This window comes from Ranitomeya variabilis, chromosome 2 (genome assembly GCF_051348905.1).
Source record: "Ranitomeya variabilis isolate aRanVar5 chromosome 2, aRanVar5.hap1, whole genome shotgun sequence".
NCBI lineage: Eukaryota > Metazoa > Chordata > Amphibia > Anura > Dendrobatidae > Ranitomeya > Ranitomeya variabilis.
The window spans coordinates 54,300,201-54,316,470 of NC_135233.1; the positions used below are offsets into that span (position 1 = coordinate 54,300,201).

At 43.8% G+C, this 16,270-nt stretch overlaps 1 protein-coding gene across 2 annotated transcripts in view; it reads right to left on the reverse strand.

The window, feature by feature from the left end:
• Positions 1 to 14,735, reverse strand: part of STPG4 (sperm-tail PG-rich repeat containing 4) — a 131,992-nt gene extending 117,257 nt beyond the window's left edge. The window contains exon 1 of one of the 2 annotated variants that reach the window (XM_077292240.1): positions 14,402 to 14,735. In XM_077292240.1, coding sequence (XP_077148355.1) covers positions 14,402 to 14,455 — 54 coding nt within the window. In that variant the 5' untranslated portion in view covers positions 14,456 to 14,735. The remainder of the gene's footprint in view (positions 1 to 14,401) is intronic. The other variant, XM_077292239.1, reaches the window with a different exon arrangement.
• Between the last annotated feature and the right edge of the window lie 1,535 nt (positions 14,736 to 16,270).

Genomic DNA, 16,270 nt, shown 5'->3' on the forward strand with positions numbered 1-16,270 from the left:
TGTCTCAGGACAGGAGAGAGGGGACCTTGCCAGCAAGCCACAAGCAGCAGGGACCTTGCCAACTAGCGCAAATAGGAAAGGCTTACGGACCTCACCTGGGAGAGGGACCCTCTATTGCTTCCAAGCCAGCCAGACCACAGCTACCCCTGCACTTGGTACCCTGGACTGAGGCTGACTGCTACCATCAGTAAACCAGGTAAAGACTGCAAACCTGTGTCCTGTTTCTTTACTATACCATCCACCACACCATCTGTGCCATACACCTTGGGAGCCCTGGGGACCCCGCTTCACCTGTGGGAAGCGTCACCATCTTGCTGCATAACATCACCCCAGAGGACCCCTTTAAGCAGTCCCTACTGACCGAAAACCACAGGTGGCGTCACAAACATAGACTTTACAAATCCCCTTAAAGACCTTTCCCCTTTAATTGGGTGCCCAGGGCCACGTACCGGGTCGCAGCCACCGTGAAATCTCCTTTAAGTGCGACCAGACCCGGTACCGAGTACCCCACGGCCCTGACGGGCGACTCATGAGCCCTGCAGCCAATGAGTAGCCGCTAATGGGTCACTTCACTCTCACTTTCTTCAGATGTAACTGACATTCGGTGGAGGTCAGAGAGCAGCAGCAGCTCTTGCTTCTTCCAGTTGCCAGTTTCATATGAAGAAAGTGAGACTGAAGCAACCCATTTAGCAATTATTGATTGGCGCAGTGCTCATGTGACATAATGTCCCGCAAGCCTTGGGAGACCCGGCATTAACATCACTGGAATGGCACCGGCACTGCAAATGAATACAGGCTCTTTTTATTCTATGTGAAGGAATGCTTTAATTGAGGAGTTGCCCGAGTAGTGGACAACCCCTTTAACTGCACACATTTTGGGCTAAAAAGCAATTTTCCAATTGAGCTTCATTAATATTTTGCAATTTTTACATGCTCATTCATTTCCCTGCACATTGCTGGCTGTAGAATGAGGTAACTGAGAATTCGGCAGTGAGATTGAATTCCCTTATCTGGCCTTTTGTGACTTTTTTTTGCAGCTGATTTAGGTTAGGGCTTCTAGGTGATGTGTAATGCGACACTTAAATCGCAGTTTTGCTTTGCAGCATTACATCTAAACATTTCCTATAGTGTCGCATAACGACATGCAACCTATTGCAGCTGCAACACAAAGTCGTAAATGTTTCCAAATGTGTTGGATTTTCTGTTTCAAGTCACACGTGACTCACTTGTCATAGATTTCAATGCGAGTCTCATGCAATTGCGACTTACTGTACAGACCAAAAGTTTGGACACACCTTCTCATTTAAAGATTTTTCTGTCTTTTCATGACTATGAAAATTGTACATTCACACTGAAGGCATCAAAACTATGAATTAACACATGTGGAATTATATACCTAACAAAAAAGTGTGAAACAACTGAAATTATGTCTTATATTCTAGGTTCTTCAAAGTAGCCACATTTTGCTTTGATGACTGCTTTGCACACTCTTGACATTCTCTTGAGGAGCTTCAAGAGGTAGTCACCGGGAATGGTTTTCACTTCACAGGTGTGTCCTGTCAGGTTTAATAAGTGGGATTTCTTGCCTTATAAATGGAGTTGGGACCATCAATTGTGTTGTGCAGGAGTCTGGTGGATACACAGCTGATAGTCCTACTGAATAGACTGATAGACTGTTAGAATTTGTATTATGGCAAGAAAAAAGCAGCTAAGTAAAGAAAAACGAGTGGCCATCATTACTTTAAGAAATGAAGGTCAGTCAGTCCGAAAAATTGGGAAAACTTTGAAAGTGTCCCCAAGTGCAGTGGCAAAAACCATCAAGTGCTACAAAGAAACTGGCTCACATGAGGACCGCCCCAGGAAAGGAAGACCAAGAGTCACCTCTGCTTCTGAGGATAAGTTTATCCGAGTTTATCCGAGTCACCAGCCTCAGAAATCTCAGGTTAACAGCAGCTCAGATTAGAGACCAGGTCAATGCCACACAGAGCAGACACATCTCTACAACAACTGTTAAAGGGAACCTGTCACCCCCCTCAGGCATTTGTAACTGAAAGAGCCAACTTGTGCAGCACTAATGCTACATTCTGACAAGGTGGCTTTTTAGTTACAAACGCCTGCACATGCTGAAATAAACACTTATAAAATGTGCCCCCCACATACCCTGAAATCGTCCCGGGGGTGGGACTTTCCTTCCTAATTAGACGCAGCACAGCCGTCACTCCGGGCCTGTGCGCGCCGGGCACCGCCTCCTCTTGCTGCATTATCGTCACGGCGCCTGTGCTGTAAGTACGAAGGGCAGTGCAACTGCGCATGCCCAGAAAATAAACTTATAGTGCAGGCGCAGGGACGATAATGCAGAAAGAGGAGGCGGCGCGTGGCACGCACAGCTCTGGAGTGACGGCTGTGCTGCGTCTAATTAGGAAGGAAAGTCCCACCCCCGGGATGATTTCAGGGTATGTGGGGGCACATTTTATAAGTGTTTATTTCAGCGTGTGCAGGCGTTTGTAACTAAAAAGCCACCTTGTCAGAATGCAGCATTAGTGCTACACAAGATGGCTCTTTTAGTTACAAACGCCTGAGGGGGGTGACAGGTTCCTTTTAAGAGGAGACTTTGTGCAGCAGGCCTTCATGGTAAAATAGCTGCTAGGAAACCACTGCTAAGGACAGGCAACATGCAGAAGAGACTTGTTTGGGCTAAAGAACACAAGGAATGGACATTAGACCAGTGGAAATCTGTGCTTTGGTCTGATGAGTCCAAATTTGAGATCTTTGGTTCCAACCACAGTGTCTTTGTGCAACGCAGAAAAAGGTGAACAGATGGACTCTACATGCCTGGTTCCCACCGTGAAGCATGGAGGAGGAGGAGGTGTGATGGTGTGGGGGTGCTTTGCTGGTGACATTGTTGGGGATTTATCCAAAATTGAAGGCATAGTGAACCAGCATGGCTACCACAGCATCTTGCAGCGACATGCAATTCCATCCGGTTTGTGTTTAGTTGGACCATCATTTATTTTTCAACAGGACAATGACCCCAAACACACCTCCAGGCTGTGTAAGGGCTATTTGACCAAGAAGGAGAGTGATGGGGTGCTACGCCAGAGGACCTGGCCTCCACAGTCACCAGACCTGAACCCAATCGAGATGGTTTGGGGTGAGCTGGACCGCAGAGTGAAGGCAAAAGGGCCAACAAGTGCTAAGCATCTCTGGGAACTCCTTCAAGATTGTTGGAAGACCATTCCTGGTGACTACCTGTTGAAGGTCATCAAGAGAATGCCAAGAGTGTGCAAAGCAGTCATCAAAGCAAAAGGTGGCTACTTTGAAGAACTTAGAATATAAGACATAATTTCAGTTGTTTCGCACTTTTTTGTTAAGTATATAATTCCACATGTGTTAATTTATAGTTTTGATGCCTTCAGTGTGAATGTACAATTTTCATAGTCATGAAAATACAGAAAAATCTTTAAATGAGAAGGTGTGTCCAAACTTTTGGTCTGTACTGTATCAGTGATTTGCACATTTTTTATAGCAAAATATAGCTCTAAAACAGTCACGTGGTTGCACAACAGTTTCAGAGAACTTTATGGTTGTGCGATTTGTCTGAGAATTGCTGTCACAATTTGTCGTGTAGCCCCAGTCTGATGACCACATCCCTCACGCGGTCATAAATGTGCTGAGAGGAACTTGGAAAAAAATAAGAAAAAAATAATTACAATCTCCTGTCAGCGGCTGATACTGATCACTGGACCTGGAGAGGGTGGGTAAAGAATGGTTTATTAATTTATATTTTTAAACAAGCTGAAGCTAGAAGACAAAGGTTTTTTGAAACTGGAAAACTCCTTAAAAGTGACCATAATTGTGGAAGTTCTTGTTGACTGTTTAAATCCTTATGAAAGGGGTGGTCCGAAACTAATATTGATTTTAATTCTAAATGTATTTCTATTTATTTTAATACTAGTTTTGTGCACTCCCTCGTCGGCTCTGATGAGAAGTGAGAAGGCGGCAAGAGAGTGCACTGTCAGTGTGCATTGGAAGGAAAGAACACATCGAGCAGAGACCAGTACCACCTCGAAAAAGAGGTCACTTTCTGGGGCAGGTGTGTTTTGTGCTCCCCGGGTTTATCTCCTTACAATGCCCACTGACAATGCACTCTCTTGCTGGCTCATTACTTCTCATTAGAGCCAGCGAGGGTGCGCACTGTCACTATGAATTTAGGAAAATATTGCACAGTAAGAAAGGCGCACATACTGAATATACAACCTGATGACGTTCCCTTTGAGTATCCCAGCACTGATGATTCTCAAATGAAGTATCATCAAAATGGAAATAGATAAAAAGAATAAAATAATAAAGCAGTTAAATTAGATAAATAAGGGTAGGGGCTGTAAATTAAACCATATTAGAAAAACTATTAGATTATTAAAATAGAGAGACATGGCACTGACGTTGAGGTTTTGATGAACATGGGGGAACATTGTAATTGAGAAGGGGTTGTCTGCGTAGTGGAAAACCCCTTTAAGTAAAAAAAAGTTACTAAAGGTATCCATAGCCTTTAATTAACATGTAAATCCCTCTTCTTTTTTCACAGACAATCCATTGCCTTTAAAAGACCATCCAGGGCTTTAAAAAAGTCTTTATGGAAAGGTCTGCGAGTAATGTATGTAAAGGATTGTAGAAATAGTGCCGATAGATCATGGTGTTATATGGCACAACACAATCCAAAAACAATCAGAGAAGGATATGGGGTTTACAAATAACACTGCTCAAAAAAATAAAGGGAACACTCAAACAACTGAATCTAACTCCAAGTAAATCAAACTGTCCACTTAGGAAGCAACAGTGACTGACAATCAATTTCACATGCTGTTGTGCAAATGGAATAGACAACAGATGATATTATTGGCAATTATCAAGACACCCTCAATAAAGGAGTGGTTCTGCAGGTGGGGACCACAGACCACATCTCAATACCAATGCTTTCTGGCTGATGTTTTGGTCACTTTTGAATGTTGGTTGTGCTTTCACACTCGTGGTACAGTAGCATGAGACGGACTCTACAACCCACACAAGTGGCTCAGGTAGTGAAGCTCATCCAGGATGGCACATCAATGCGAGCTGTGGCAAGAAGGTTTGCTGTGTCTGTCACCGTAGTGTCCAGAGGCTGGGGGCGCTACCAGGAGACAGGCCAGTGTTATGACCCCAATGGCAGAGGGTCTCAGGAATAAATACCAAGTATGCAAACACAAAAACCCAGCTCATAGGGCAGTGGTAACTGGGCTGACCATATATCTAATCCTAGCACCACAAATAGAAGTAGCCGGGGAACGTGCCTACGTTGGTTCTAGACGTCTCGCGCCAGACGGAGAACTAACTAACCCTAGAAGGGAAAAGAAAGACCTTTCTTGCCTCCAGAGAAAAGACCCCAAAAGTTGGATACAAGCCCCCAACAAATAATAACGGTGAGGTAAGAGGAAAAGACAAACATAAGAATGAGCTAGGTATTTAGCAAAGAGAGGCCCACTAGCTAATAGCAGAATATAGTAAGATGACTTATATGGTCAGCAAAAACCCTATTAAAATATCCACGCTGGATATTCAAGAACCCCCGAACCGTCTAACGGCCGGGGGGAGAACACCAGCCCCCTAGAGCTTCCAGCAAGGTCAGAAATCACATTTAGTACAAGCTGGACAAAAATAGTAGCAAAGCAAGTAACTCAAAAAACAAAGAAGCAAGACTTAGCTTAATTTTGCAAGAGCCAGGACCAGCAGACAGGAGCAACAGAAGGATCTGATTACAACGATGCCAGGCACTGGACTAAGGATCCAGGAAGTTAATATAGCGACACCCCTGGACTAACGACCCAGGTGAGTGCCAAACAGAAAAAAGACAATCCCAGAGTCATACCACTAGAGACCACAAGAGGGAGCCAAAAAGTCTAATTCACAACAGGCCAGTACACCAAGAGACATGGAGGGAGCCATAGGAGGGCAACAACCCAGCAGCAGGACAGCTACCTCCACCTTTGTGCAAGGAGGAACAGGAGGAGCACTACCAGAGCCCTGCAAAATGACCTCCAGCAGGCCACAAATGTGCATGTGTCTGCACAAACGGTTAGAAACCGACTCCATGAGGATGGTCTGAGGGCCAGACGTCCACAGATGAGGGTTGTGCTCACAGCCCAACACCGTGCAGGACGCTTGCCATTTGCCACAGAACACCAGGATTGGCAAATTCGCCACTGGCGCCCTGTGCTCTTCATAGATGAAAGCAGGTTCACACTGAGCACATGTGACAGACGTCACAGAGTCTGGAGACGCCATGGAGAGCGATCTGCTGCCTGAAACATCCTTCAGCATGACCAGTTTGGCAGTGGGTCAGTAATGGTGTGGGGTGGCATTTCTTTGGAGGGCCACAAAGCCCTCCATGTGCTCACCAGAGGTAGCCTGACTGCCATTAGGTACCGAGATGAGATCCTCAGACTTTTGTGAGACCATATGCTGGTGCAGTTGGTCCTGGGTTCCTCCTAATGCAGGACAATGCCAAACGTCATGTGGCTGGAGTGTATCAGCAGTTCCTGCAAGATGAAGACGTTGAAGCTATTTACTGGCCCGCCCATTCCCCAGACCTTATTCCGATTGAACACATCTGGGACATCATGTCTCGCTCCATCCACCAACGTCATGTTGCACCACAGACTGTCCAGGAGTTGGCGGATGCTTTAGTCCAGGTCTGGGAGGAGATCCCTCAGGAGACCATCCGCTGCCTCATCAGGAGCATGCCCAGGCGTTGTACAGTAGGGAGGTCATACAGGCACGTGGAGGCCACACACAATACTGAGCATCTTTTCCTTGTCATGAGGCATTTCCACTGAAGTTGGATCAGGCTGTAATTTGATTTTCCACTTTGATATTGAGCATCATTCCAACTCCAGACCTCCATGTGATATTCATTTTTTATTTACATTGATAATTGTTATGTTTTATTGTTCTGAACACATTCCACTATGCAATGAATAAAAATTTGCAACTGAAATATTTCATTCAGAGATATCTAGGATGTGGTATTTTAGTGTTCCCTTTATTTTTTTGAGCAGTGTAATTTCTTAATTTTATTCTTCCCTTAGGTGAAAAATTTAGCCTGAGTTGATGAAAGAATAGACAGAAAAGTGAAGTTGAGGAAAAAGTAAGATGAATAAATGTGACCATATGCATTAAAGGGATGTACAAGATCAGAAAAAGCATAAGAAAAACAGCGTCTCTCATCTATTTGTTGTGTCTGGAATTACAGCTCCTGTTTCCTAATGTCATACAACCCATGTTCTAATGTATGTTGTATCTGTCAGACAATCTCTGTACTGTCTGAGGTCAGGAAAAAAATGTCAATATTGGATCTCGTGTCTAATCCTTTATTCGTATTGGAGCTAAGTCGCCCAGGGACGGATATATTATTGGTGCAGCCACACCAGGGCCCAAGAGATAAGGGGGCCACTTTCACCTCCAAAGGAATTGTGCATTATTCTGAGCTATTGGACTGCAAAGGGACCATATACACTCACCGGCCACTTTATTAGGTACACCTGTCCAACTTCTTGTTAACACTTAATTTCTAATCAGCCAATCACATGGCGGCAACTCAGTGCATTTAGGCATGTAGACATGGTGAAGACAATCTCCTGCAGTTCAAACCGAGCATCAGTATGGGGAAGAAAGGTGATTTGAGTGCCTTTGAACGTGGCATGGTTGTTGGTGCCAGAAGGGCTGGTCTGAGTATTTCAGAAACTGCTGATCTACTGGGATTTTCACGCACAACCATCTCTAGCGTTTACAGAGAATGGCCCGAAAAAGAAAAAAAATCCAGTGAGCGGCAGTTCTGTGGGCGGAAATGCCTTGTTGATGCCAGAGGTCAGAGGAGAATGGGCAGACTGGTTCGAGCTGATAGAAAGGCAACAGTGACTCAAATCGCCACCCGTTACAACCAAGGTAGGCCTAAGAGCATCTCTGAACGCACAGTGCGTCGAACTTTGAGGCAGATGGGCTACAGCAGCAGAAGACCACACCGGGTACCACTCCTTTCAGCTAAGAACAGGAAACTGAGGCTACAATTTGTACAAGCTCATCGAAATTGGACAGTAGAAGATTGGAAAAACGTTGCTTGGTCTGATGAGTCTCAATTTCTGCTGCGACATTCGGATGGTAGGGTCAGAATTTGGCGTAAACAACATGAAAGCATGGATCCATCCTGCCTTGTATGGAGCATCTTTGGGATGTGCAGCCGACAAATCTGCGGCAACTGTGTGATGCCATCATGTCAATATGGACCAAAATCTCTGAGGAATGCTTCCAGCACCTTGTTGAATCTATGCCACGAAGAATCGAGGCAGTTCTGAAGGCAAAAGGGGGTCCAACCCGTTACTAGCATGGTGTACCTAATAAAGTGGCCGGTGAGTGTATATTGTTCTTGCACAGGGGCCATTTTCTGTCTGTGTCCACCCCTGAAGCGACACCAATGGTGTCCAAGCGTAGTTTCCTTACCTCACAGTACACCAAGATAACACTGTCCGTGTTTTATGAGGCGCTGCTGCATTTACGAGACAGAACTTTAGTTTGCACATTGCAGCTGCTTGAGAACCTCTTTTATTATGAGAGAGCTAAATGTCAGGGAACGAACATTTTTCAATAGTTATTTGTGACCTACTGCTTCTGCAGAAAGTGATAGATAATGTCAATATATCGCTGCTTATCTCGGCAGAATCAGAATGTGATATTAATACAGCAATTATTTTCAGTTATGTCAATGGGAAATGCCGTAGAGCACCTTTATAGTCTTTACCAACATGTCAAAAGATCTGTCATGAAAGTTCCAATGGTTCAACAAGATAGCCCGATCTGGGTTCTCACATCCTAGAAATATCTGATCCTGCTCACTAATGACCTTCATGCTCCGTGATAATCTTTACTGCTTGTGAAATGGTAATCATTAGAGGTATGATGTATCCTGTCGACCAGGGTGTTCATGGCTGGTAGCCTTTCACGTGATTCTGGGTGATGGTAATAGGTGGCAGTCTTTCACGTGACTCTGGGTGATGGCGATAGGTGGCAGCCTTTCACGTGACTCTGGGTGATAGTGATGGTGGTAGCCTTTCACGTGACTCTGGGTGATGGCGATAGGTGGCAGCCTTTCACGTGACTCTGGGTGATAGTGATGGGTGGTAGCCTTTCACGTGACTGGGTGATGGCGATAGGTGGCAGCCTTTCACGTGACTCTGGGTGATAGTGATGGGTGGCAGCCTTTCATGTGACTCTGGGTGATGGCGATAGGTGGCAGCCTTTCACGTGACTCTGGGTGATGGCGATAGGTGGCAGCCTTTCACGTGACTCTGGGTGATGGTGACAGGTGGTAGCCTTTCACCTGACTCTGGGTGATGGCGATAGGTGGCAGCCTTTCATGTGACTCTGGGTGATGGTGATAGGTGGCAGCCTTTCACGTGACTCTGGGTGATGGTGACAGGTGGTAGCCTTTCACCTGACTCTGGGTGATGGTGACAGGTGGTAGCCTTTCACGTGACTCTGGGTGATGACGATAGGTGGCAGCCTTTCACGTGACTCTGGGTGATAGTGATGGGTTGTAGCCTTTCACATGACTCTGGGTGATGGTGACAGGTGGTAGCCTTTCACGTGACTCTGAAGGATGGCGATAGGTGGCAGCCTTTCACGTGACTCTGGGTGATGTTGATAGGTTGTAGCCTTTCACTTGACTCTGGGTTATGGCGATAGGTGGTAGCCTTTCACGTGACTCTGGGTGATGGTGATAGGTTGTAGCCTTTCACGTGACTCTGGGTGATGGTGATAGGTTGTAGCCTTTCACTTGACTCTGGGTGATAGTGATGGGTGGTAGCCTTTCACGTGACTCTGGGTGATGGTGATAGGTGGCAGCCTTTCAAGTGACTCTGGGTGATGATAGGTGATAGCCATTGACGAGACTCTGGTGATGTGTGGTAGCCTTTCACGTGACTCTGGGTGATGGTGATAGGTGATAGCCATTGACGAGACTCTGGTTATGGGTGGTAGCCTTCCACATGACTCTCACACCCTACCCTGGGACACCTAGTTGGACCAGTTCCCAGCCAAGCTCATTAACATTTCAGAGTATGTTCGTTTAGTAAATTGTCACGTCATTACTATCATTGCAGATGAACCCATCTTATTATTTTCTCTCACTGTTTCGGACGCATTGACACTAATCAATCGCGGTGCGCACATTGTAATATGGGGTCTGTGCATCTGTGCAGAGGAATAACGTGTGCACAGAGTGTGCAAATAATCACAGAGCACAAAGCCGGGAAAGCATCTCCAGCGATTCCCTTCATGCTTGTACGGGCTTTCTGATCAGGCGGGAGGTCCATTTACCTGTCTCGATTTCACATATTTTAGATTGTAGATTTGTGGCTGTTCCCGCTGGCAGGACTGATGCCAACACAAAAAAAAAACCCAGGTTCCTTTTTGTCAATGTCTTTCCGAAAGAAAACATAAATCTTTGTTTACCTTGTGTTTTGGAAAAGAAAAGCTGCTCAATTTTAACAAAACTGAAATAAATGAACCGGAGTATAAGTTGGTATACATGCAACGTGTAGGAGCATGTTCATACTGGCCATTAAACTCCAAGATAGAAGCAAAATGAACATAACCGGTCCTATAAAAAAGTAAAAAGGCAATAGTGCATAAAAATAACACAGGCTACTTAGTAAACACTGTTTTTGATTAAAAAGAAAAGCACAAAAGCCATCCCACCTGCGCCATCCTTTCTTTGAGCTGGGCATTACGTTTATATAGCTTCCCATTGCTGGGTGTCCATAGTCAGGCCCCGATCCTGCTCAGCTCTTATTCACATTGACGTCGCTTTGACACATGGTCAGATATTAATACTAGAGGTTAGGACCATCCCGATGGGGTCACCTTGTCGTGGTGGGATGGCTTTTACACTTATTTTTAAATCAAAAACAGCATTTACTGGGTACCCCAAGTTATTTATATGCACTATTACTTTTCACTTTCTTACTTACAGCAGGGTATATGTTCATTTTTAATGATGAGAGAACGTGCTCAAATAAGGTGTTATTCGGTGTGCTCGTAAAATATATTTGAGTCCTCGCAGTTGCATGTCTCTCAGCTGTTTGACAGCCGTAATACATGCAGGGATTGTCTAACAAACAGGGAATCCATGCATGTGTTGCGGCTGTTGACTATTGAAGCAAGTAAAAACATTTTTTTAATATTTTACACAATAAAAATTATATAAAAGTTCAAATCATCCCATTTTGCCCAATTCGACTTGAATATATTACTCGAGTACGCCGAAGACACTTGGTTAGCGTACGACCATGCTCCAATAACGAGCACTTTCGCTCATCACTATTCATTTTGTTTCTATCTTACAATTTTAACAAGCAGAGAAATCTGCAAAATACGGAGAAACCAAAGAGGAAACCCAGAGGAAAGATTGAAAACGTTGAGTGTACCCCAAAAGACACCCAAAAAATGATAGCTTGCCAAACGAAAAACGTCCTCACAAAGCTCTGTCAACGGAAAGATACAAATCAAATTTATTTTATTTTTTTTTACAAAGTTGTGATTTTTTTTTTTACCACTAAAATCAGTCACATTTTGTTTTTTTTGTTACAGGCAATGGACTGTTAAAGGGGTTGTCCATTACTTTAATTTTGATCGCCTATCCTTAGGATAGATCAGCAATGTCTGATTAGTGGGGGTGCAACGCCCGGCTCCTCCACCGATCAGCTGCTCCCGGTGGCTGGAACTGCTCAGTTATACAGCTGCACAGCTCTATAGATGGAAAACTGGATGCGGCCGGGTCCTGCACATCTACCTCATAGTGATAGGAATAAGGGTATGTACCCACGATGTGTACTTATGCAGTGTCAAACCAGCAGTGTCCAGATGTTACAGCATAGCGGATAGGATTTCAAGAAATCCCATGTCCACTTTGTGTCCACAGACGCCTGTGGAAAAGCAGTGGACACTGACATGTGGCACGTCTTTCCAGACCGCAGCATGTCTGTTTATCTTGTAGGGATGCTAGCCTCCACAAGAGAAATTTCACCAATAGAATGCATTGGGATGCAGTGAATCTGCACGGTTCAGTGATCACATACGGATTTACCCATGTTCAATAGATGGCAGCGCTTTGGACGCAGCGAACATGAACTGCATGCAAAGTGCTGATCGTTCCGGATCGTCGGCACCCAGCCTTAGAGACAGATGTCCAATATCCAGTTGTGGCTGCTGTTACGGTTAACGGAGCTCTGCTGTGCAAATCTATAACTGAGCAGTCCCTTCAACAGCTGATTGGTGGAGTAGCCCGGTTTCGCACCCCCACCGATCAGACATTGACAACCTATCCTAAGGATAGGCCGTTAGTGTTAAAGTCCTGGACAATCCCTTTAAGTACAAGTCTGGTGTGTCCTCAATAAATGTTGTACAAGTGCTGGGAATAAATCTGAGTCATCTTAAGCAGAACCAGAAGGAGGGTGCTAGAAATCAGTCCTGACACCTCTTCAAATACTTGTGCCCAATAACAAGTAATGAAGAAATTATATCCAGAGATATGGTTAAAAAGTGTCTGTCATCTATACCACATATAAAATCTATCCATCATCTATCTATCCATCCATCCATCCATCCATCATCTATTATCTATCTATCTATCCATCATCTATTTATCTATTATCTATCCATCATCTATCTATGAGCTATCTATAATCTATCTATGAGCTATCTATCATCTATCTATCTATCTATCTATCTATCTATCTATCTATCTATCTATCTATCTATCCATCCATCCATCTATCTATCTATTTATCTATCTATCTATCTATCTATCTATCTATCTATCTATCTATCTATCTATCTTTTATCTATCTATCTATCCATCATCTATCAATCTATCCATCATCTATCTATCATCTATTATCTATCTGTCTATCATCTATCTATCTATCTATTATTATCTATCATCTATCTGTCTATTATCTATCTATTTATCTATCTATTATTATCTATCATCTATTCCTATCTGTATCTCTCCTGTGTGTTGGACTCGCTTGCAGGCTCGGACTGGCCTACAGGAGAATCCTCCGGTGGGCCCCCATGAAGGAATGGGTCACCACCCTCTTATATGAGCAGTACTTGGCACAAAAACAGATGATTCATTTTATACAGATAAAGGCATTTTATTAATTTAATAATTAACCCAGTTTATTGCTATTGAAATTTGTGAATGAGGGTAATGTAATGTCATATTTGCATGTAGCTGAAAAGTGGGGCCCTGGAATTGATGTTACTGGTGGGCCCTTGGCTCCCCAGTCCGATGCTGCTCGCATGCCTTGGCCAGACCAGAATAAACGGCTTTGCGAGCCTATAATCAATCTTTACAATCAATATTCTAAATTATTTCACCAGTGCTTACACGTGTAAATCCTTACTCAATTCTACCAGGTAATTTCTAAATCAAATGTATAAGTTTAGTCCCAAAAAGTAAAATGATTCCCTCCATATTACGGTAGCTTGAAATGGAGTTGTCTTCTATAAAAGGATTTGGGCAATTTTTCGTTCGGCTAATTACATGTATTTGAGGACTAAAATTATTTTTGCAATTGGGATTCATCACAAATATTGCACCGTTTGCCTTCTGTCGCCTGTGTATTTTGCACTGTCTATTGCCGGCTGCAGGGCGAGTTATCGGAGAAGCTGGGTATGAGCTGGTTCTGACCATCTGATGGGACAGTGTGCAACTCTATTATCTGTCTCTTTCTGACCAGCTCTCAGCTGATTTATAACCATAGACCACATCAAAGATGAATGTGCCTGGATACAAAGAGACTGTAAGAATCACATTTTTTTCATCATTTCTTGCCCCAAATATATGGACCCAAGTATAAAAAAAAAGTCCTGAAAAGTGGACAACCCCATTAAGACTCCCATGCCCATTTAGTTTTAGGTCACCCACAACTTTTGATGGGACCGTGGGCATCTGATGTGTTCGAGGGCTTCGCAAAAATTGCAGCTCTGAGTATGGTCTATTGAAAAAACCTCTACGTATGTTAGATACTTTCATGTCGAGCACGGATCTAACGTGAGCCCCTAAATCGGATCCCAAAAAGTTAATATGAATATAAAAATCATTAATCAATTATATTAGAAAACAACTTGAATATGTGCAATATCCATGCAATGTAACCTGTTTATCTTCTACTGCCGTCTAAACTTTCCTTTCTCATCAAATACGCTCCCTCCGGGGCTCACACTGATCCAGAAGTTTCTATCATTCATTGTAGATAATAAATTACCACCATCCATGAAGAAAATCAGACAGATGGGGATATGTTACCTTCTTCTGTCGCTTGATCAGCGGATTTCTCCCTCTTAACTTCACTTCTGCCATTTTACTAATTCTTGGTAACCAAAACAATGTATTACACGTTTCGCTGACATGTGGCCCAACCGGACAATCGAGACAATGGCCCCCAGCAGCTTCCTCATACTGTTTGCCATGACACCTGCTGCAGGCTATACAGAGCAGCTCAACCAGACTGCTGGAGACCTGCTATGGGTAGCACAAGCGATCAGAAGATCACCGCTTCTAGTCTCCTCAGATGACTATCAAAGCAGGAAAAAAAAAAAAAAAGTTTTTAAAAATTTTAAAAAATAAAAATAATGTAACAATTCAAATCAACTTCATTTTGCCCCATTAAAAATAAAACAATAATAATAATAATAAAACACATATTTGGTCGGGTTCCGAAACGCCAGATCAAAATATAAAAATAAGTAATCTGATAAAAGGCGTAACGAGAAAACATAGGCGCAGGTGGAATTAATTAGCAGGATACCCAAAGAGGTGTCCTGCCTATTTTTTAATCGCATTTCTTAATCTGAGAACATGTGGAAGATGAGTTTTTGCTCCTCTCACTAGGTGTTGGTGCTGTGCCTATGGGGTGGGGTGGCCTGGAGTCACGCCTTGCAGCATGGGTGCGGTCACCTGGAGCGCTGGTGCACAGTGCCACACCTTTCAGGCTAGGAAAAGGTTAGTGACCCACGGAGAGGTTCACCGTGACGTGGCAGTGGCTAAGAACTTCATGTTCCATTTTGTAAATTTTTGCCTAGTGGCATTAGATGTTCTTTATGCAGAAACAACTTTATTCACATTTGCAATTTAGGATGTTTTGTGCACCCATGACGTGCCGAGCGCCTCCTTTTTACTCCTGATTGACAGCGCTGTCTGCAAGTGTGTGATCTCTCCTGTCATCTTTCTTCTTTGCTTTGTAATGAGTAGCAAAGGTTACAGGTGCAATAGTTTCTACTTCAAGGTGGCTGTTCATCACAAACTTGATCTTCCAATGTTTAAGTGAGCGGCACCTATCTATCCTTTCAATGTCCTTATGACAACTCTTCTGGCTTAGGCAGTCTGACCTTATTACTTGAAAACTAAGGCACCAATTCATCAAAGCGTAAACCACTTGTGAGAAAGTTTTGTGACTTTTCAATCTCAAAGTTGTGTATAAATGTTGCAATTTTAGGCATTTTCACTCCACTCTTAGGCGGGGCATGGGCAGGACACGGCGAAACTTTGCCAACAAATTCTTGCAAAGCCACACCACTTAAAGGCGAGGCGCATGCCAGTGATAAGATGCGCCAGATTCATTAGGAGGCGCTTTTTACTCCTATATGCCAATCAGGAGCTAAATCTTAATACATACAATATCTAGTATTCTGGCTATTGTCAAAGTAGATGAAGATTTGGATCGATCCATATAATGCCCTTATTCAAAGGTTATAGGATTAGTGAGAAGAAAGTGCACTGAGGATACTAGAGAAGATTACTTTCCCCTGCGCATCGTTCCTGAAGTCACTTATGAATGGCTCTAGGAATGACCGCTAATCCAGGAGATTATGGTAAAACCAAAAGGGATCAACAGCAAGGGGCAGTCCCTGGGGAATCCTAGGGTTTTCTTAATCTTTGCAATCACTTATCCTTTAAGTGAAATGTCTGTATAGCGACCTTTTGGCCAGGACCAAGTGTAGCATCTTTTCAACAGGCAACTCCGGTCCGGTCGGCCTTTTGCATACATCATGCACTCTGGCTTTGGTGCGCTGGCTAGGACGCCAGGTGGCATGCATAGTCATCTGTAGGAAGAGACGCTACTAACCCCACCAACCCACCTCCACCCAGGATCAACACTATTAGGCGAAGTATGAA